This window comes from Peromyscus leucopus, chromosome 8a (assembly GCF_004664715.2).
Source record: "Peromyscus leucopus breed LL Stock chromosome 8a, UCI_PerLeu_2.1, whole genome shotgun sequence".
Lineage (NCBI taxonomy): Eukaryota > Metazoa > Chordata > Mammalia > Rodentia > Cricetidae > Peromyscus > Peromyscus leucopus.
The window spans coordinates 33,228,347-33,249,842 of NC_051085.1; the positions used below are offsets into that span (position 1 = coordinate 33,228,347).

Genomic DNA, 21,496 nt, shown 5'->3' on the forward strand with positions numbered 1-21,496 from the left:
CCACCGCCCGGCTGAGAGTGGCTGATTTACCAGTAGCTGTACTCTTAAAGAAAACTCTCTCCCTTTCCCAGCACCTAACAGTTGCCAATAGCTCCAGGGCCTAGGGCGGAACTTTCCTCTCCATGTTGGGAACTTCATCTGGCTTGGAATTATGGAATTTTAAAAATAATTCTTACTCCTTTTGAAGAGACCATATGCTGTATTTTTTTTCAACTAATGATACTTTTATGTATCATAAAATTATACTCAGAGCTGAAGAAATGGCTCAGTAGTTAAGAGTAGTGATTCACTAAATAAGTTTTGTGTCTAATTTCATTTTTGTCTTAGGCTAGTTCCCCAGAAATTTAATTAGTAGATCATTAGGGATGTTAGGTCAGAGTATATTCTCTGTATCGCATGAGATTACATCATACTTTTTCTTCATATTTTTCTCAAAGTCTTGCTTTGATACATGCATCTTAGCAAATCTACTAAAGAAGTTTTCACTGCCAGGCTTTTGGATTAAGTGCAAGCTTTGTGTGGTAGTGTTACATTTTAAGTATCTCAGGAGTTAGAGCAGAGCCTGGAGCACAGTAGATTCTTAGAAGTGTAAATTGATCTGGAATTAAATGTCCAGATTCAAGAGACTACAAGATGCATTCTACTTTCTGACGAGTTCTGTGTGTGCTTTGTGGGTCTGTGGGTGATCTTATGCAAAAGAGCAATAAAGAAATCCAGAAACAATTGTCCCTGATGTCCTGTGCTTTCCCTTTGCAGATCTTTTTGGGCTGGTGGTCTTTCTTGGGATTGAACCTTACTGTGTCAAACACTGGTGGATTCGACTTCTCTATCGCCCATACTGCAAGAAGAATCCTCAGCATCTCTACAGTTTTATTGCCAAGATACTGTGGAGGTCTGCAAAGAAAGATGTCATTGACCAAGTCAGTGTGCCAACCTTTTACTGACTAAGGATATTACAAGGAAACAAAGCTGGGGTGAAAAGTTAAAATTTCGGGTTAAATTGTTCTGTTTCCAACTTCCCGTTACAGATCCAGATTCCACCTCAGACTGAGGAAACGCACTGGCTCCACTTTTCCCCTGTGGAGAGGCATTTCTATCACCGTCAGCATGAGGTGTGCTGCCAGGATGCCGTGGTGAAGCTCAGGAAGATCTCCGACTGGGCCCTGAGACTGAGCAGCTTGGACAGAAGGACTGTCACCTCCATCCTGTATCCTCTGCTGCGGCTCAGACAGGCCTGCTGCCATCCACAGGCTGTTCGCGGGGAGTTCTTGCCACTCCAGAAGAGGTTTTTCCCTCAGTTTCCTTCCCTATGGGGTTTATATTTCAGTAGTATTTAAGCACTTTTGACTCCCAGTTTTACTCAGGAACTTTGGCTAGGTATCAGGGAATTTTTTGGGGTGGTTTTTTTTTTTTTTTTTTTTTTTTTTTTTTTGGTTTCATGGTTTTCTCTGTATGGAGCCTCATTTGTGAAAGAGTGATAACGAAAGTTTTTTTCATGGTTCTGAACATTTCTTTTAAAATAAGAGTAATTATAACAGGTTTTTGTGGTTGCATTTTTGGTTTGGAGAGATTTTATTTGTCTGTACTTTTGTCTGTCCCACTGCCCCACTCTGTGTGCGCTTTTCAAGACAGGGTTTCTCTCTGCAGCCCTGGCTGGCCTGGAACTCGTTCTGTAGACCAGGCTGGCCTGGAACTCAGGGATTTTCCTGTCTCTGCCTCCTAAGAACTTAAAGACATGCACCACCATACCTGGCTACATTTTTTGTTCTTAATATACTTCTAGTTCCCCACATGAGGGAACAGCTAGATTACCACTAAGTATTTTCTTTATAATTGTGCTAGTTATGTCCTTTGATATGTTTTATTGTTCCAGAATTCTTTTTGCAGATTGGACTGCACCTCAAAAACTGGTCTGTTCTTAGTACCTGATATTATAATAAACTCTTAGCTGTCAAAGAGCTATAAAGAGGATTATATTTGGGGTTTACCTTTGAGTGGATTATAGGCAGCTAGAAATAGCAAAGATGATAAATTCATACAATATAAGCTGAACTGATAAGTTTTAAGAATTACAGATTGCTATGGAAACAGTTTCTATTTAAATAGAGGTTTATGACATCCTTCTAATGGAAATGACATTTGACCATTGTAGCATCTCTTACTTTTTATTTTTTAAACTGAAAATTAAATTTACAGTAAAGCATAAATTTAATTAATTTGTAGTGATGGGATTGATTCAGACCCAGTCTTACATTGCGATCCCTGTACTATTTCAAATGGATTGTATTGTAGTTTGTACTTAAGAGAGATTTTTCTAGTTCTTTTGTCTTTTGAATAAAGTGTGAAAACTTAAAAGAAGGCAGACCAGATACAATATTTGCTGGATTAGTAACAAGTAAAAGGAGAAACTGTAAAACTGAAGGTGAAGGGACCGGAAATAGTTCAGCAGTTCAAAGTTCTTGCGACTCCTCCAAAGGACTGAGTGTGGTTCTCATTACCCATGTCAGGCAGCTCACAACAGTCTGGAACTCCAGTTTCAGGTGGCCCTCTTCTGGCCTCAGTGGGCGGGCATACACACACACACACACACACACACACACACACACACACACATCATACCCAGACAGACACACACACATACTCAGAAGTAAAAAAAAAAAAAAAAAAAAAAAAAATGGTGAAAACTGCTGTAGATTTGTGCAGTTTTCTGTAAAACACTGTAAGAGTCCTGTACCCTTCACCAAGCACAGTGTGACTTTCCTGCTGTGATAGTACTTGGAGGTTTCATTCTGGTTTTGAAAGATGTCTCTTCTTTTAGCACCATGACAATGGAAGAATTGCTCACGTCTTTGCAGAAGAAATGTGGAACTGAATGTGAAGAGGCCCATCGGCAACTAGTTTGTGCCCTCAACGGCTTAGCAGGCATCCATATCATTAAAGGTAGAAGGTGATTACTTTGTTATATCTGATTCTTACAGTTCTTTTTAAGGAAGGTTAATTACAGAGTGATGTTCTCGCACACTATTGATATGAGTTAAATAGGTTGAATTACACAGAGAACCTTACACAGAACATGTCAAGAGCAGTCAGTGTACATGGACCTTAAGCAAACACTTCAGGAAGCTTTAGAGATTAGAAAATTTTAGGAAATTACAATATGAAAAAAGATTTTATCATATTTATTTCAATCTCTTATAGTGAAAAATCAGAACATTTAGAAATAGAAAAATGATTAAATTTTAACACATTCCTGGAAATATTGTTCAATGATTCTTTTTGTTTTTTGTTTTGTTTTTTGTTTTTCGAGACAGGGTTTCTCTGTGTAGCTTTGGGCCTTTCCTGGAACTCACTTGGTAGCCCAGGCTGGCCTCGAACTCACAGAGATCCGCCTGTCTCTGCCTCCCGAGTGCTGGGATTAAAGGCGTGCGCCACCACCGCCCGGCTTCAATGATTCTTTTTAAAAATAATGGTACTGTAAGTTCATTTTTTTTTCATATCATGGTATATGCCAGGGTGATGTAGAAAGGAAGATGCAAAATAAAATCTCGGATCTTGCATATACAACTAAAACCACTGTTTCCAAATAAATACAACAAAAATTGATAGACCTGTTATGAGAGTAGACAGATCTTAATTGTAGTAGGAAGTGTCAGTACCCCCTCAGTTATAGAACAAGCAGATAACACTGTGTCAGCATTTAGCCACTAGAACAGACTTGACTGAAGCGGCCTGGTAGGCATTTACTGAACACTGTAGCCAGCCACAGAAGAATATAGACTCTGTTCAGGTACACATCTAGGGTATAAAGCAAGTCAATAACATAAAAATTCAAGTCTTCCACAGTGGAATTGAATTTGCTATCAAGGGCTGGTGAGGGGCCTCAGTGGGTAAAGGTACCTGCTGCTAAGTTTGATGACCTGAGTTCAATTCCTGGGACCCACATTTTGAAAGAAAAGAACCCATAAGTTGTTCTCTACCTCCAAGTGTGCACTGTGGCGTGCATCCCCTCCTGACTCATAAATACTTAATTAAAAAATAGATATCAATAAAAAATAACTAGAAATAATTAAGATACTTTAGGGGGGAAGTAACACTAAGTATAAAGGAAATTCAAAAAAGAAGCTGGGAAGTGTTTATGAGAAAAAAATACCAAGATGTGTGAGATGCAGCACATCAATAATTACAGGGAAATTTGAGGCACAAAATATTCAAAAATGTATTTATAGTTCTATTACATTAATCTCTTTTATACATTAAACTTTACCATAAGAATATGTGCCTAAGAAAAAACTGTATACACAGGGCTCAGAACTGTACACTGTCAAACATTCACTGGGGGTGTCTTGGTATATAGCCCCTGCTGATGAGGGGAGATCTGCTTCATAGTGTTAGAGGTAGATAAGGAACCATCTGATAAATAGCATTTCCTTCAGTCCTCCACGGTAACCCTCTTGTGCACCATCAAGTACCATGTTGGTTGCTAGTATACTAATGCTCTACATTGGTGCATGGTCATGAGGAGATTTTGCAGCTGTTCTCACTTACTGGTAACAACTTAAAACATCACTTAAAAGGGGGCTTGAGTGGTAGCTAGGTGAAGCTCCTTGCCTTGCAATCATGAAGATCTGAGTTTGATTCTCTAGAACATGTGTTCAAAAGAACCGGTCTGGCGCACTCTTATAATCCAGCACTGGAGAGACAGACAGGCCATCCAGCCTAGCCATGAAGAGACCTTGTCTCCAAAAGCAAAGTAGACAGTACCTGAGCAGGAGCAGCCACTCCATATTGTCTCTGGCCTCCACACACATTTGCACACGCATGTGCATCCCACACGCACATTTACCTGCACACATACATACACCAAGAGAAAATTATTTATTTAGAGAAATAAGTACTTTCTGGAGAGTACAAAATAGTGTTCTGAGCCTTGAATTAGGTTGCTTTATCTGTTCTTTGGCATTGCAGAGTCATACTAGGAAGTGTCTCTTCCTTTCCCATACAAGCTGGATACAAGTAGTTCACTCAGAACATAAGTGTCACAGTCCATTAGATCACAGTACAGAGTAACCCTTGCTTGCCTCCCCAAGAAAGTATCATTCTTGTAGGAGGCAGAGAAACACTGAAAACTTGGGAACCAGATCTTCCTTGTGTTACAGTATAGTATGAAATTAAACCAGATTCTTAGTAATTTCACCTTGTTTACAATGTAAATTTTATTGACAATCATTAATAATAGGGCAAAAATTTTAGGTTATATCTGATAAATTTTCCAAATATGTCACCTACAGCTTTGAGAAAAATCCTTACTTTGGAACATTGCTAGGCTTTTTTAGCTAATAGTATTTATGAATTTATATTTCATCTATTTTAAGCATCATAGCATCATTTTGCTAAGCATGTCCTGACTGTAGTAGTCCAGGAATCAGTCTAAACTCTAAAATACCTGGGCCTTACAGCCCATAAAGATAATACTAAATAGATAAACACTATATTGAACTTAGTTTTATACCAGCTTGGACAGAAAAGGGAAAATATATATCATCTAATAGCTTTTTACAGTGCCAACTTAATTGAATAGAGTAATTGTGATTAGAATTTGTAGATTACTTGACTATTATAAGTGAAAAATATTAATGCTTGACCTTGAAAATGTACAAATAATGAATGTAATATTTAAAATACTTTGGGTTTATTGAAATGTAGCATCCTATCTGAGAAATGGTCATCCTCCAACCCGTAAAATAGGTTGCTGTATAATTAATTCAAGCAGGTTGCTGTGTGGCCTTGGCTTAGCTCAAACTTTGTGTTCCTCTTTCCTCAGTCTCCTGAAGCAACTTGGGGTTACAGCTAGAAATGATCTTTTTTTTCTTCTTCTCCTTTTTCTTCTTCTCCTCCTCCTCCTTCTCCTTCTTCCTCCTTCCTCCTCCTCTTCCTCTTCCTTTTCTTTTTTTTGAGACAGAGTTTCTCTGTGTAGCAGCCCTGACTACTTTGTATCAGTCCTAGAACTCACTTTGTAGACCAGGCTGGCCTGGAACTCAGAGAGATTCTGCCTCCCGAGTACTGGGATTAAAAGCATTCAGCATCACACCTAGTTCAAAATGATCTTTTTCTAAATACATTTTATATTATACATAACAGTTTCTTTTCTATATACTATTTTATTCACATAATTGCTTGGTGGTTGGGGTATTACCCATTTTGCTTAAGGAAACGCATTCATATGGGTTTAGTTGCTTTCTCAAGATCATGCTAATGCCTGACATGGTGCACATGCCTGTTATCCTACCTAGCACTTGGGAGTCAAAAGCAAGATATCTGCCACAAATTTGAGACCGGCCTAGTTTATATGGTGTTTTCTAGGTCTGGGTTACAGACATGTACCATCCCACCTGGCTCTCTTCATTTTATGCTGTTATAACAAGATTAGATGATGAGTAGATTTCCCTCTTTTAACTTTTATCCTGTGTCCCTCTCTGATTGTTTCCTTTCCCTGCCCTGATGGTAGGATTGGGGTAAAACATCTCATCCGCTCGTTCTCAAGCAGCCTTACTTTGGCAGAGTGAATGTGTATAGGCTCCTATGTAAGAGTCCAGTGCTGCTACCAGACAAGCTGCACACCTACTTTTTGCAGGTGGTTTTCACTGCATCCCTACTGTAGTTTCTTGTCTGTAGGCAGAATTACAGTAGCTAAAGCTGGTTAGACTCTGATTATATAGAGATCAGTCAGTAAAGATTGAAATTTTAAAAGAAATCTATACTTTCAAATTCTAGAAATACTTGTTGGTATTATGGAAATGTGTGATATGTAATGAATACTTTCAGATCCTCAGTGACTATGGTATTAAACACGTAGTATTACGAATTTAAACAACATGCTTCCTACACATAGATACTCTTTGGAAAAAATGAACTTGGAATCATTCAGTCCAGTACAGTAACTTGGAAATATTTTTGCCATCAAGTGACTGAGAATGTGTATTTCCAAGTTTGGCTTTGTCTTAAATTTGTAAAACTTGTTGAATATACATATTTTGTGTTTTCCTCAGATATGTATTTCTAATAAACATGAACCAGGTGCTATAATGAATCATATTTAATCAACTGCTTAGATTATGGTCTAAGTCATGATAGTTCCATAAATGGGAACTTACTAGATGATTGTCCCTTATAAATGGTAGTATCAATACTAATTGTGTCCCTATACCAACTGAGTGACATTTCAATCTCAGCACTAGGAAGGCTGAAGCAGGAAAATTGGAAGTTCAAAGTCAATTGAGGCTATATAGGGAGATCCTACTTCAAAAAGAAAAAAAACTTAAAGAATTTGCTGCATGAAGAAAATTGAATATTACTCTTCATTATATCAGGTGATCTTGTTTTTATGAAAATAATCTCCTTTATACTGAATAGAAATTAACTGAGTCCTCAGTATTATGAAAGTGTGTTTTAGAATGCTTTATATTATGTGTATGTATATGGGCATGTGTGTATATGCATACATACATATACATGGACATATATATGAGTTTAAAAAGGGGGAAAGGAGGGAGAACAAAAAATCAAATTTACAGAAGTGTGCATATCTATATAGAAAATTTATTGTGGTTACAAATATAACCCTAAATATTAATAAAACTACTTTAAAGTTTTTATTTTCGGGAAAGAGTAACATACTTTCTTGGCAAAGAAACAGCAGCATCTTTACAATGCTTTTGTATTTTTTTCTGGCATTCAATTTAAATTTAATTTGTAATTTACTGGTTTTGAGATTTTCCTCAGGCAACAAATAAAAGTAGATGCTATTATTTAAGCCACTAAACTTGACTCTTCTCGCCTTTGCTTCGGCATCTTCACCCTGTTGTAATAAGCCAGAGAGGACCATGTAGGCTGTGTGAGACATCCACTCAGCCCTGTTTCTGTAGCACACAGGCAGCTGTGGACAGCACAGGAGTGAGCAGAGCTGGGCTCCAATGAGACTGTGTGAGTGGTATTGTGTTTCCCGAAATACTGTGCACCCTAATAAACTTATCTGGGGTCAGAGACAGAACAGCCACAATATTAAACACAGAGGATAGGCAGTGGTAGCACACGCCTTTAATCCTAGCATTCCAGAGGCAGAAATCCATCTGTTCAAGGATACAGCCAAGTATGGTGACTCTCGCCTTTAATCCCAGAAAGGGAGTTAATCCCAGGGAGTGATGGCAGAAGGCAGAAAGATATATAAGGCGTGAGGACCAGAAACTAGCAGCATTTGGCTGGTTAAACTTTCAGGCTTCTAGCAGCACAGTTCAGTTGAGAACCATTCGGATATGAGGACACAGAGGCTTCCAGTCTGAGGAAACAAGATCAGCTGAGAAGTTGGCCAGGTGAGATTAGCTGTGGCTTGTTCTGTCTCTCCAGTGTTCACCCCAATACCTGGCTCCAGGTTTGATTTTATTAATAAGAACTTTTAAGATTCCTACTACAACTGTGGTCATGGTAGCTTTCATGTCATGAAATGCTGTCTTGACATTCTTTCCACTGTTCAAATGTAGAATTGGGCTCGGCATGGAACTCAGTGGCACTTTGTTCACTTGCTTGACATACACAGAGCCTGACTTTGATCCCAGCACCACAGAAAATAAAAATATAAAGCCATTCTTCACTGAGAAATTATGAAAAAATGCAGGTCAGACTTAACCCAGTCCATTGTTTGTCAGGCTGTGCTTCAGTAGATGCTTTCTGAAGTGTTTGCTGTGAAGAAGCTGCTAATTATAAACAGAAAACAGCATAAGCACAAACTGGTGATGATGGGTGTAACTAGAAGTGGAAGGATTGCTGAGATTGTCTCTGACTTCTGCACATTTTCTCGTTTTGTTCTAGTCCAGGTGGCCTTGGGCTTGCTGTGAAGTGTAGTAGAGTTTGCTGTGAGGTGCAGACTGACCTCAGAGGCCCCATTCTCTTCCCTCCTAGTGCTAACATTACAGACAGCTCTTGATTTTTGAAGTGTTGTTTTAATTGTTTTTCTCATTTTTGAGATTATTACATAGTTACACCATTTCCCCCTCCCTTTAAACCCACCCTTGTATATTCCTTCTAGCTTACTTTCAAAATCATGGCCTCATTGTTGTTACATGCATATATGTTTATATACAAATATATTCTTAAATATAACATAGTCTGTGTATAATGTTACTTGTATGTAATATATGTTTTCAGGGCTGACCATCTGGTACTGGGTAACCAATTGGTGTGTTCTTCCCTGGGGAGGACTTTCTCCCACTCTCAACATTATACTTAGTTGCCTGTAGTTCTTTGTGTAGGGATGAAGCCTCCTAGTCTTTCCTCCCCCAGTCTAATTTGGTGTGTGTGTTGTTATTGTTCTGTTCAGCTCATGGTTTTAATTGAAAATTATGTGTGCATTATACTAGGAATGAGTAATATATATCAAGAAAAGTTTGGTTTTTTTCTGAGAATTAGGTGGATTGGTCAGAATGTTATGAATACTTGTTTATCACTACTGATGTCCCAAGTTTGTCTTTAATTTTAAACAATAATGAATGCTAATTGGCAACCTTTACCCCTAATAAGAGGAATTATTATTTTTTATACTTAATCATTTTGCTCTTTAATTTTAAGGCATTGTAAATATATTTTACTTTAAATATATCTCAATACAATTTGAAACAATAAAATACCCTGTGGAGTAAAAGAATGATAATCACCTTTAAAGAAAAAAAGCTGGAATAATCCTAATTCACTGTCAGATTCTTTAACCTACAAAAAGATGAGTTACAGGCTTGGGATGCTAGCTTGGTAGTAGGGCAGTTGTCAGCATGTACAAAACCCCGAGTTTATCTACAACACTGGAAAATCAATAATAATAGCCATAACAAGAGTTAGAATTGTTCTTTTTCTGGTACAGCTTTTTAGATTAAAGATAACTGGATAACACTTGAGAGTGATGTGACTTTTGTCCTTTCACTGCATTTTAATTCCTCAGGTGAGTATGCCTTGGCAGCAGAGCTATATAGAGAAGTACTACGCTCCTCTGAGGAGCACAAAGGAAAACTCAAAACGGATTCACTTCAAGTAAGTGCAGCCTGAAAAGTGTCAAGTATGCATTCAAATTATTTCAAATAATGACTTTTTAAAATGTTGAAATAAAGGGTATCAGTGAACTAAGTCATAATAACTAGAGATAAAATCGAGATTCCTTCTTTTTAATATGCCCCTGGATTGATTTGTGTATATGATAAAGTTTGAGAATCACCATTGTTCTCTATGCAGGCCTACCTACACTGGAAGATAGTTTTAATTATTTGTAATTCAGAGAGTAGGCTAATTTTATAATTTTCCCCTTGCACATCAACATGTTCATTCAAATAGTTTTCATCAAAAAGAAAATGAGCTAAACTAAGAGAGTGAAGCTGAGTAAAATAAACGTGACCCGTGTCTTATACTTTCGACTTTTAGAGGTCTTTTAGGAGGATTTGCATATTTGAATTATAACACTAACTGCTCTTTCCCAGCCAATCATAGATAAAATTCTAGCTAATTGAGAAGTAAAGACGCATTTATTAATCTTAGCAAGCTTGGGTTTGATACCTAGGTAAGTTGACTTTGTCATTCACAATAAAGACTTTAGGACTTAGGTATTCATGTGATACAGTGGACATTTGGAAAAGTGTATAAGAGGGGGCAGGGATGAGGCAAAGGTCAACCAAAGATGTACTTATATTCTACAAAGAATAACAAGGGAGGACGTGGACCATAAACACGTGTGTACCTCATGGGGAAAGATGTCTTTTTCTTCAAGAAAGGAAATAAAAATAGAAGAGGTGGAAGAAGACAGTTTGAGTTCCGAATTTATGAATTCAAAATTAAAAGATAAGCGATCAGCTTGGTTCTTGTTTTTCCTTAGTTTATGTCTGCTCCCTGAATCCTTACTCTGACCAGTCAGGGCACCAATGCTGTTGTGCTTGGACAAATGCTACACCTGTCTTCCCTTCTGACTCTTGCACAAAAACTAATAGGTCATTTTCCACAGCCCACACAGAGAAGATCAAACACGGATCTCTAGTATCATTTGCACCTGTTTGCTATGAAATCTGCTAGTACTACTCACTGTGTGGCTTAAGGAGCCATGTTGAAAAGACCTAAGATATTTGAGGTAACGTAGACTCCACAGAGACTTATGCTACAGCTGGTAACCTATGCCCAGATAAAATGAGACCTGAAAGTCTCATTTCACTGGCACCGAATCGTATTACCAGAACTCTATCCTAATCATCTTTTAGCCTAGCATCTTCCCAGGTAAAGTGGTAAATTAGCAGTTAAACCACTGTGGTCTTACTTTAGTTCTGCTCATTACCTCTAACCTCTAGCCAGTTGCTGACTCAGTATCAAGGTGGGAAGTAAATTATACATAATACCGAAATCCTTTCTCTAATTTCTTCAACCCCAATGTTTTCCCCTTTTCATTCTTTAAGCTCAGTGTGTTCAGATACCAACTGTTTTCATTATCTTTGTTTTTGTCATAATACTGTGTGACTCATTCAGACTGATTTTCTAGAAAAATAATCAATACAGTCAACCTTTTTGCATTACTGTGTGGCTTTGAATTTCCTTTAATTCCCTGAGTATACTATTGCATGTACAATAGAAATAGTATGGCCGGGCAGCAGTAGCGCACACCTTTGATCCCAGCACTTAGGAGGCAGAGCCGGGCGAATCTCTGAGTTCAAGGCCAGCCTGGTCTACAGAGCAAGATCCATGACAGGCACCAAAACTACACAGAGAAACTCTGTCTCAAAAAAACAAAAACAAAAAGAAATAGTATACCATATACTCTGTACTCTACTGAGTACATAGCCATGCTGCAGGAAAATGTATATTGTTAATTGAAGAAGATTCATTATGATTTAAGACCTTTGCCATTCATTTTCCTCTTGGGGGGGGGAAAGTTACTCATTTTCAGAGGAAAAGTGTTCAGCAATAGAAACTCAGAATTCATGCTCCATGTGCCACACAGTAGATGATATAGTGTCCACTGCATTGCATCATCGCTTCACCTTTTGTGTGTTTATAGAGACTTCATGCCACACATAACTTAATGGAGCTGTTGGCAGCCAAACACCCAGGGATCCCTCCCACCTTAAGAGATGGCAGACTTGAAGAAGAGGTAATTGTTATTCTTTTCATTCTATTTATAAAAGTTTACATTTTCAAACTTTATAGTTCATTTAGTTGTTATTTCTGGTGTATAACATCTAAGTAAATGTAGCCAGTCATGTTTTCCTGTTATTTTGATGTTCTAAACTTTGCACTGGTGACGTGGAGTGGCAGAGAATATTGGACTCCATATTATTTTGATTGTCTGGTGATCTATTTACCAATATGTTACAAGACTATATATACTGTGTTAATGATTAACAAATGAAAAGAAGATTCTGATTTCATGATAGGACTATAAAGAGTGTAGTTCAGTCAACAGAAAAGTTACAGACATTCTCTTTCTATATTTTAAGAGAGCACAGGAACTCAAAATTTCGGCAGCATTTCTCTCTAGAGCAGTGGTTCTCAAGTTTCCCAGTACTGTGACCTTTTAATACAGTTCCTCATGTTGTGACTCCCACCATAAAATTATTTTCATTGATACCTCATAACTAAATTTGTAACTGTTATGAATTATAATGTAAACATTTGTTTTCTGATGGACTTAGGCAACACCTATGAAAGTGTCCTTTGGCTCCCCTCCATGGGTCATGACCCACAGGTTGAGAACCACAGCTCTAAAAGGTTCCTTTTATTGAAAGGAATGATACTGTTATTTTACTAGAAATTCCGAATAATTTGCTATACTAATTCTCCCAAGGACTTTTGCCTTTTTTAAGATCGAAGAGGAAGAACATGACTAAAATCAAAAGAGTAGAGATAGTTGAAATATATTGAACTTCAAAGTAGAGTTTTTATAGGTATTAGCAAGATAGAAAATTGGAATTTTATAAGTACATTTATCCCTTTTATATTTGTTAAAAAAGAGTTTTTATATTGACAGAATTGCATAAATTTATAGAATACAAAAATGGTGTTTTGATATATGCAGATATTGTGGAGTGTCTCATTCAACATAAATAATCTATCACCATTACTTCATATACTTAACTTTTATAGTGAAAATATTTAAAATCTCTCAATAGTATAGTGTGGTTATAGTCATTGCTGTATAGTCCTTTGACCAGTATTCCCTTCAATCTTCAGCCACTAGCAACCACCCTTCTCTCCATTTGTAAGTTTTGCTTTTTAAATCCCACATCAAAGTGAAGTCATGCAGCATTTATCTTTCAGTGCATTGGTTGTTTTATTTAGTGTAATGTCTGTGTTTATCTTTGTTGTTACAAATCAAGGAAATTTTCTAAAGAATGTAGCATTGTGTGTGTCTGTGTGTTTATTACTTTTCTTTTCATCTGTATATGTGTGTGGTGTGCATGTATGTGTGCATGCTCTCATTTGTGGGTACATGTGTGTGCATGAAGACCTAAGATTGAAATCAGGAGTCATTCTTGACTGCTCTTCTGTCTGGTTCTTTGAGGCACAGTCAGTCAAACACAGAGATCACTAGTAGAACAAGTAGTGCCAGCCATCTTGCCCAGGAGATCCCTCCTGTCCCCCTTCCAAGACTGGAAATAAAGGCAAGCTGCCATGCCCACCTGGCATGTGTGTGGGTTCTGGGGATCTGAGCTCTGGTCTTACTGCTTGTGAGGCATGCACTGTAACCACTGAGCCATCTCTCTGGCTTCATATATCATATTTGTTTATGAATTCTTGGAACACTATTCTTTAAAAAGGTGGAAAAGTAGTAAGAGTAATTTTATTCCTGGTAGTATTATTAGTCCACTAGGACTTTCATAACAGAATACTACACACTGGAGGCTTAAAGAATAAATATTTCTTACAGTTCTAGAGATTGAAGTCCAGAATCAAGGTGTATGTCCTCAAAGCTATGGGTTTAATTTCTCCTTCAGCTCCTCTCTTTGATTTAGGTACTGCTGTCTTCTTATGTGGCCTTCGTTTCATGCTTGTACATCCCTGGTGTTTCTGTTCTCATAAGGACTCTACTAAGGCATTACCCATATGCCCTTTAACCTTAGTTACCTTCTGACAGGCCCCATCTCCAAGTGCAGTCACACTAAGGGTCAGGACTTCTACATACAAATTGTACAGGAACAGGTTCAGTTTCTAACACCTTTGTTACTGTGTATCTCAAGAGTTATTTTTAAACTACAGCAGTTCTTAAAGGCAACAACTAATCAGAGAAGTAATTCTGTAAGGTATCTTTTGCCTCACTGGTGAAATATTAATGTCTTTTTTGATCCTATAAGGGACAAATCTTTAGGATTTTAAAATGTTTATGGCTTGGACATACCAATTTTGTTCTTTTCATTGTGTATCTTAGAAGTTTCTAGAACGACTATATATTTTACACTATGGAATTTTATGTTTAAGTCAAGGAACTTTATATGTATGGAGTGACCACATTGGTACTAAAACATGATACTAAATTGTGTTCCAACCCTCAAGTAAAAGTTTATATTGACTTTCTGTTTCAACACAGGCCAAGCAGCTTCGAGAGCACTATATGAGCAAGTGTAACACAGAAGTGGCTGAAGCCCAGCAAGCCTTGCAGCCTGTGCAGCAGTCCATACGGGAGCTCCAAAGGAAGGTACTGATGTGTGGGCTTTCTTGTGCTTGTCCCCAGGTAACAGTCGGGATTGATTCTGCTTGCGGGAAATCTTGAACTTTTTTTTCCCTTTTGAAATCTTAGCACCTGTTGAGTGCTTCTATCATAACACAGATGTCTTCGTTACTTTTCTACAGTTTATCAAAACACCATGACCAAGGCAACTTATGGGGGGAAAAAAACTGTTTAATTGGGCTTATGGTTTCAGAGGTTAAGGAGTCCATGATGGCAGAGCAAAGGCCAAACAGCTGAGAGCTCATGTCTTGATCCACAAGCGTAAGGTAGAGAGAGAGAGAGTATACTGGAAATGGAGTAAGTCCTTTGAAACTCAGAGTCTTCCCCTTGTGACGTACCTCCTCCAAACAAAGCCATACCTCCTAGTCCTTAACAAACACTTCTACCAACTGGGAACAAGAATTCAAACATAATAGCCTGTGGGGGCATTCTCATTAAAAACCACTACAATAAGTTTATTTACAATTAGTAGTGTCTGTTCTGGAGTGGGCAGGTAGGTAGTTGAGTCAACTATGTTGAAGTTCAGTTTTATTCCTTTTAAACTGTAGTAGATTCCTTTTGATGTTGGGTAAATAATAGTTTGTCCTTTGGAGAAAGTCTATAATCCACTTTTGATATTCGCTATGTCCCTCCCCACATTTAGAAGCACAGGTTTTATCCTTAAAGACTAGATGCCATTTGTCCTTTCTAAATTTCTTTTTTATGACACCAGAGCAAAATCTAAGATGAGGCAACACAATACATTGTCTTTTACTTAGAATTTTTATTAGTTGTTCCATGTGTTACACTTCCTAATTCATTAATTGTTTAGTATCTAGTCATAATTTTGTTTTTATTCAGTGGAATCCAGTTCGATATTCATTGATTAGATCTACTTTCTTGAGTGTTGGCCTTTACACTTAGACAGAACTGAGTTTTCTTTTTGCTAAAATACATTTTAATGCAGCTTTCATACACAAGTTTTATATAAAGTCTCATTCATCCAGAGTATTCCAAAGAGCAACTCTCCTGTTATGAATACAAAAGAGATATTTGCCCAATATATACAGAGGTTGTGTGTCTTTCTGTGTGATGTAGATAATGTAAATACAGTATACACACATTTATATGTTATCCTTTGAGAACAGAACTTATCAATATTTTTCAATTTTTCACATCACCTTTCTTGGTGAATGCTAAATATATTTACTAATTGATTAATTTTGGCCTTTTTCCCAGATTCATTCTAATTCTCCTTGGTGGCTGAATGTAATCCACAGAGCAATGGAGTTTTCTGTTGATGAGGAACTTGTTCAGCGGGTGCGAAATGAAATAAGCAGTAACTACAAGCAACAAACTGACAAGCTTTCTATGTCAGAGAAGTAAGAAAATAGCACAACACAGAATCACTGTGTAATTACCAGTGTCTAGATCATTTGGTATCAGGAGGTGCAGGTCATTGTCCCAACATATACTTAGGAATGTGTAGGTTTTCAAATTTTGTTGAGTATTTCTTTTTGGTTTTTTGAGACAGGGTTTCTCTATGTAGCTTTGGAGCCTGTCCTATAGCTCACTCTCTAGACCAGGCTGGCCTCGAACTCACAGAGATCCGCCTGCTTCTGCCTCCCGAGTGCTGGGATTAAAGGTGTGAGCCACCACCACCCGGCTTTGTTGAGTATTTCAAACAAAAAAATCTAAACAGAGACTTTTTTTCCTTAGAGTAACCATTTGAAGTATTCTTCTGTTAGAGCCTTTAGGGTCTGTTCTTGGTTGCTGTTGTTGTTTCATACTTATTCTTTTTGATGGTTTGAGACAGAGCCTCTCAAAGTAGCCCTGCCCGAACTCATTATATTATTCTCTCCAACTTGAAGACCCACCTGCCTCTGCCTGCCTGTGCTGGGATTAAAAGCTTATACCACTACACCTGGCTTAATTACATTTTTATAAATATGCATCATTTTTCTTCTCAATTTTGTTTTCTTCTCAGTTTTGTTTTAATCTGTAGTCTACGTTCTCCTAATAGGGAAAGACTATCAGAAGATAAAGTCTATAGTGATTCAGCCTTTAAAAGTTTGAATGTGTTAGTCCTGATCCTTGAAAGATACTGTATGCTCTTTTTTAGTTCCCAAGAATAGAATTGTTAAACTCTTTGGCATCTTTTTGTAATAGGCAATGCATTGTATTAAACCTTGAGTACTGGTAGGTACCATTGGGTACTCGGAAAGGAAGTCTCAGTGAGTGTATTAATTTGACAGTTTAACAGTATGATTGACAAACATTTTCTTGTTACCTTCTTTGTCTGGTGTGTTGTGCTGGTGATGGGAATAAGGTTCCGTGACTGCAGAGGTCTTCAGTTCTTACTTACAACACAAATGGAAGAGCTCACTAAGGTCCAGAAGTTAGTGAGAGAGGCTGTGAAGAAGCTGGAGAGACCTCCATCCCGTGATGTGATTGAGTCTGCAACAGTCTGCCACCTGCGACCAGCTAGACTCCCTCTGAACTGGTGGGTGGCAGGGAAGTCATGCAGGGTACAGTGTTTTCTAGGAAGACACATTTGATCTGATCTGAGGCAAGAAATAGTTGTTCATAAGTTGAACCATTTCCTCTTAATTCAGACAGATGCAGAAATGTATTTTTAAAATAAAGCAAATCAAGGATTATATGCTTGACAACCATGTTATTTTTATTTTTTTTCTTAAGTTCTCATTTGTTAGAAAAATAAAAGACAATATGCTAAGCTTTTTTTTTTTAGAAATTATCTTATTCTTATTGCTGTTAATATTTGTGAATATTTCTGTTTCAGCTGCGTCTTTTGTAAAGCTGATGAATTGTTCACAGAGTATGAATCAAAGCTATTTTCTAACACGTAAGTTCACTGATTATTACCCATGAGGAAAAAAAAAAAAAGCATTTCAAAGGATTGAATGATTATGTGACTCTATTTTCTGTTATGACCTCGGTTATATTTTTTCCTGTATTAAATCAATTTAATGACTGTTTGGCGTCTAACATGCCCCATTTTTTCATTAGAAGTTACCCCTAAATGTTCATGAGGGACAGTCTGTAATTATGGTAATGAAGAGCAGTTGAGATTAGTTGTAAGATCCCAGGCTCAATAGTTTGATGGATTTGAACTCAAATCCCTGTCCACTGACAAGGGCAAATCGCCTCTCTGACCCCTTGAAGTGAAGGTGACATTACCCTACATTTTCTTAAGTACTAAATAAGAAAATACGTATAAACTATTTAGCAAAGTGCTTAGTGCATAGTAAGTAACCAGTAAGAAAACAGCAGCACTTGTTATTGTCTTCATCAGAGACCTTATCCATGTGTTGAGATTGCTGTACTTAGGGCGTGTAGACATGGCTGTGTTCGGATTGTGGCCTGTGCTCTGTGCCACTTTGTCTTTTCTTCTGTTTTTTAATGACTGGTAATGGTTGTGGCTCAGCATTCTCAGAATGTGATTTAGAATGAGCTAAGAGATTTATTTATTTTTGTTGGGTGTTTTTGTGTGTGTGTTTGTTTTGTTTTTGTTGTTGTTATCCTGAATTGTGCTCATGAAACACTAGGCAAAACACATACACCTGTAATCTTAACCTTTGAAAGTTAAAGGAAGGGCATTCAGGAGTTCAGGGTCAGCTTCTGCTATGTAGTGAATGTGAGCCTCGTCTGAACTACAAGAGACCCTGTCTCGAAAATATAAAACAAAACAAAAAAGCACAAGACAATTTTCAGAATTGCTGTTGTTTTTTCAGAGACCTACAAGTATTACCTTATTGATGTGAAAATTGCCACAGAGCTACTGAACTTGCTTCTCTTTTGTCCTGATGGCATCCCTCTGCTAGTTACTGGCAGCAGTTCGAATTGTTTGGTTCTGGTATCTTTTCAGAGTCAAAGGCCAGACTGCAATCTTTGAAGAAATGATAGAAGATGAAGAAGGACTTGTGGATGATCGAGTACCTACTACTACCCGGGGCCTGTGGGCAATAAGTGAGACAGAGCGGTCTATGAAAGCAATATTGTCATTTGCAAGATCACATAGGTTCGATGTTGAATATGTAGATGAAGGGAGTGTTTCAATGGATCTCTTCGAGGCATGGAAGAAGGAGTATAAGGTACAGTTATTATAATAAAGGATAATGATACTTGGCCAATTCTTTTTATTAAATTAGTTAAATTTTATTAAAAACAAAAATTATTAAACTGACACTTGGAGTTAATCATAAACCTTTGTGTAATTATGTGTTTTATTCTATTATTAGCTGGATCTTAACAGCTGTTTTTTTGGTTGTTTTTTTTTTTTTTTTAGTTTATATACATTTTCTTTCTTTTTATTTTATACGCATTGATGTGAAGGTGTCAGATCTTATGGAACTGGAGTTACAGACAGTTGTGAGCTGCCATGTGGGTGCTGGGAATTGAACTCAGGTCTTCTGGAGGAGCAGCTAGTGCTCTTAACCGCTGAGACATCTCTCCAGCCCCCTTAACAGCTGTATTATGAAGTAAACATATGGCTTTATTTCATTTTTGCATGGGGAATAACAACCAAACATCAGTATTAACTTTGAATATTATGGAAGATAGTAAGTACTTTTCAAGATGGAAATATGGAAACCATTGCAATGGATACAGCGTAAGTTAGTCTTTAGTTTTTTACTTCACTAATTCCATTGCTCTATAACTATATGAGATGTGCTTCTGGGATTTTTTGATAATTATTTTTCATATTAAATTATCTTTGATCTTCGGATGTGAGATGGGTAAGGGGAGAGAAAGTATTTTTAAATTATAATGTTATGTTTCCATGTTACTACTTTTGTAATATTTTAAGGCAAAATAAAAAATTTTGTGTCAAATAAGAGAAGATATATTGTCTAAAATGTCAGTTCATACATTTGATAAATTGAGGAATGATACTTTTATAAAGTTGAAATCATTAGCTCATAATATTTGCTATTATAAATGTAAAGCACATGAACACAAGCCATTACATATACCATGGAGGAAAACATTGTTCTTGTATTGTTTTCTATAGCATAGTCTTGTCGCCATGTGCGCTGTGTCTAGATGAGTGCTTAGCACGCCTCTCTCCATCTTTGTACAATTTTCCTTTATAAATGAAAAACGAATGAGATACTGCTAGATCCATCAACTAGTATCTACTTCAAAATGTTAGTGAAAAAAGCTTATCAAAGTATTTATAGTGATTGATAACATTTTTATAAATTTTGGAGAGGTTGTATAAGTACAGTATTTTTCTAATGAAAGGTGGGATTAATGCTAATTGCTAGTAATTAATAAATAATAATGAACAGTGATAAATAATAGTAGTTAATAGAAATTGCCTCTTTGGCTTTGAAAGAGGAAATATAAGGAGATAATGATACTATTAAGACTTTCTAAGGAATTTGTCTGATTAACTCTTGAGTTCAATGGTGTAATGGTGTGTGCTCAATCATTTACTTCAGTAATCTCATTACCACATGTACAAATTATTTTGAATATGTGAATATAATATAAAAATATTTTAAGACAAAAACAGTGGTGATCACATAAATCTAGTATCAGTTTATGTAGAGCTTTATCTCACCACAAAATCTTTAGGTATTCTGTTCCTGAAAAACTGAAGCAGCAGCATCCTACAGGGTTATTTTCTCCTATGTCCTCATCCTGAATTAGCCTAAGGAATTAAATTTCCTTGAACATTTAATACAAAAATGTAGGCCTCATCGAAGCCTTTTGCTCAAGGTACATCTCGATGATTTTGAACAATTTGAATTCTGTGTCCTGCCACTGTCTTTATCTTTCCCTTCAGTTACTTCATGAATACTGGATGACGCTGAGAAATCGTGTGTCAGCTGTTGACGAACTTGCAATGGCTACAGAGCGACTAAGAGTGCGCCATCCCAAGGAACCAAAGCCAAACCCACCTGTCCATCACATCATTGAACCACATGAGGTAGTTGAGAGTAGATCACAAAAAAGGCCACAGCAAAATCAAAGATGCACAGGAGACATAAAGTCAAAGCAGTGATGTCTTCTAGAAATAGTTACTGCTATAAGTATGAGCCATATGAAACAGTTTTTATAGGTCAGAAATGAGCAGTTTCGTTCATATGTGATACATGTTTAGTGTGTCCACTGTTGGGGTATGTTTTGTTTGCACATTCATCTGTTTTTTAACACTTTCTATGCCTCAAATCTAATATATTCTTGGCCACTTTTAAAAGTTTTTTTTTTTTTTCTTTTGATTTTTGATTTGTGTAGCCCTGGCTGTCCTGGAACTCACTCTGAGACCAGGCTGGCCTTAAACGCAGAGATTCTCCAGCCTCTGCCTCCCAAGTGCTGGGATTAAAGGTGTACAACACCACTGCCTGGCTTAGAGATGGAGAGAAGTATTTTATACAGCCTCAGTTTTACCAGAATTGGAAAACATGTTTTTCAAAAGACACCAGAAGTTTTTATTCTGTAGGTTCTTCCTCTTTCTAATAGAAGGTGTTTACAATGTGAACTCTGATAATCCCCATTTGTATCAGGATTCAGTCAGAACTCTACCACTTTCCTGTTCCGTAACAAAAATTGTATTTTTATCCTCTAGGAGAGTTTAATACTTTACATGGATCTCTTTTTGTAAAGCATTTAGACTGTAATTTTGAAAAAGTTTAAGATAATTTATTATGTTTTATGCTGTTAAGTATGAATTCTCAGTGATGTTTTTCTTCTAATGTGTGTTTCAGGCTAAATTTACAGCACTACAAATGAAATAAACAATAAGGAAAA

At 37.0% G+C, this 21,496-nt stretch overlaps 1 protein-coding gene across 3 annotated transcripts in view; it reads left to right on the forward strand.

Moving 5' to 3' along the window:
- Shprh (SNF2 histone linker PHD RING helicase) overlaps window positions 1-21,496 on the forward strand; it is a 71,132-nt gene that overhangs the window by 23,539 nt on the left and 26,097 nt on the right. For all 3 annotated transcript variants that reach the window (XR_005090238.1, XM_028861153.2, XM_028861152.2), the window contains exons 12-22: window positions 757-920; window positions 1,029-1,285; window positions 2,819-2,940; window positions 9,983-10,071; window positions 12,071-12,163; window positions 14,597-14,704; window positions 15,956-16,098; window positions 17,046-17,219; window positions 17,520-17,582; window positions 18,606-18,831; window positions 20,532-20,675. Coding sequence is in view for 2 of the 3 variants with exons in the window: in XM_028861153.2 (XP_028716986.1) it covers window positions 757-920; window positions 1,029-1,285; window positions 2,819-2,940; window positions 9,983-10,071; window positions 12,071-12,163; window positions 14,597-14,704; window positions 15,956-16,098; window positions 17,046-17,219; window positions 17,520-17,582; window positions 18,606-18,831; window positions 20,532-20,675 (1,583 nt within the window). In the remaining variant the exon portion in view is untranslated. The remainder of the gene's footprint in view (window positions 1-756; window positions 921-1,028; window positions 1,286-2,818; window positions 2,941-9,982; window positions 10,072-12,070; window positions 12,164-14,596; window positions 14,705-15,955; window positions 16,099-17,045; window positions 17,220-17,519; window positions 17,583-18,605; window positions 18,832-20,531; window positions 20,676-21,496) is intronic.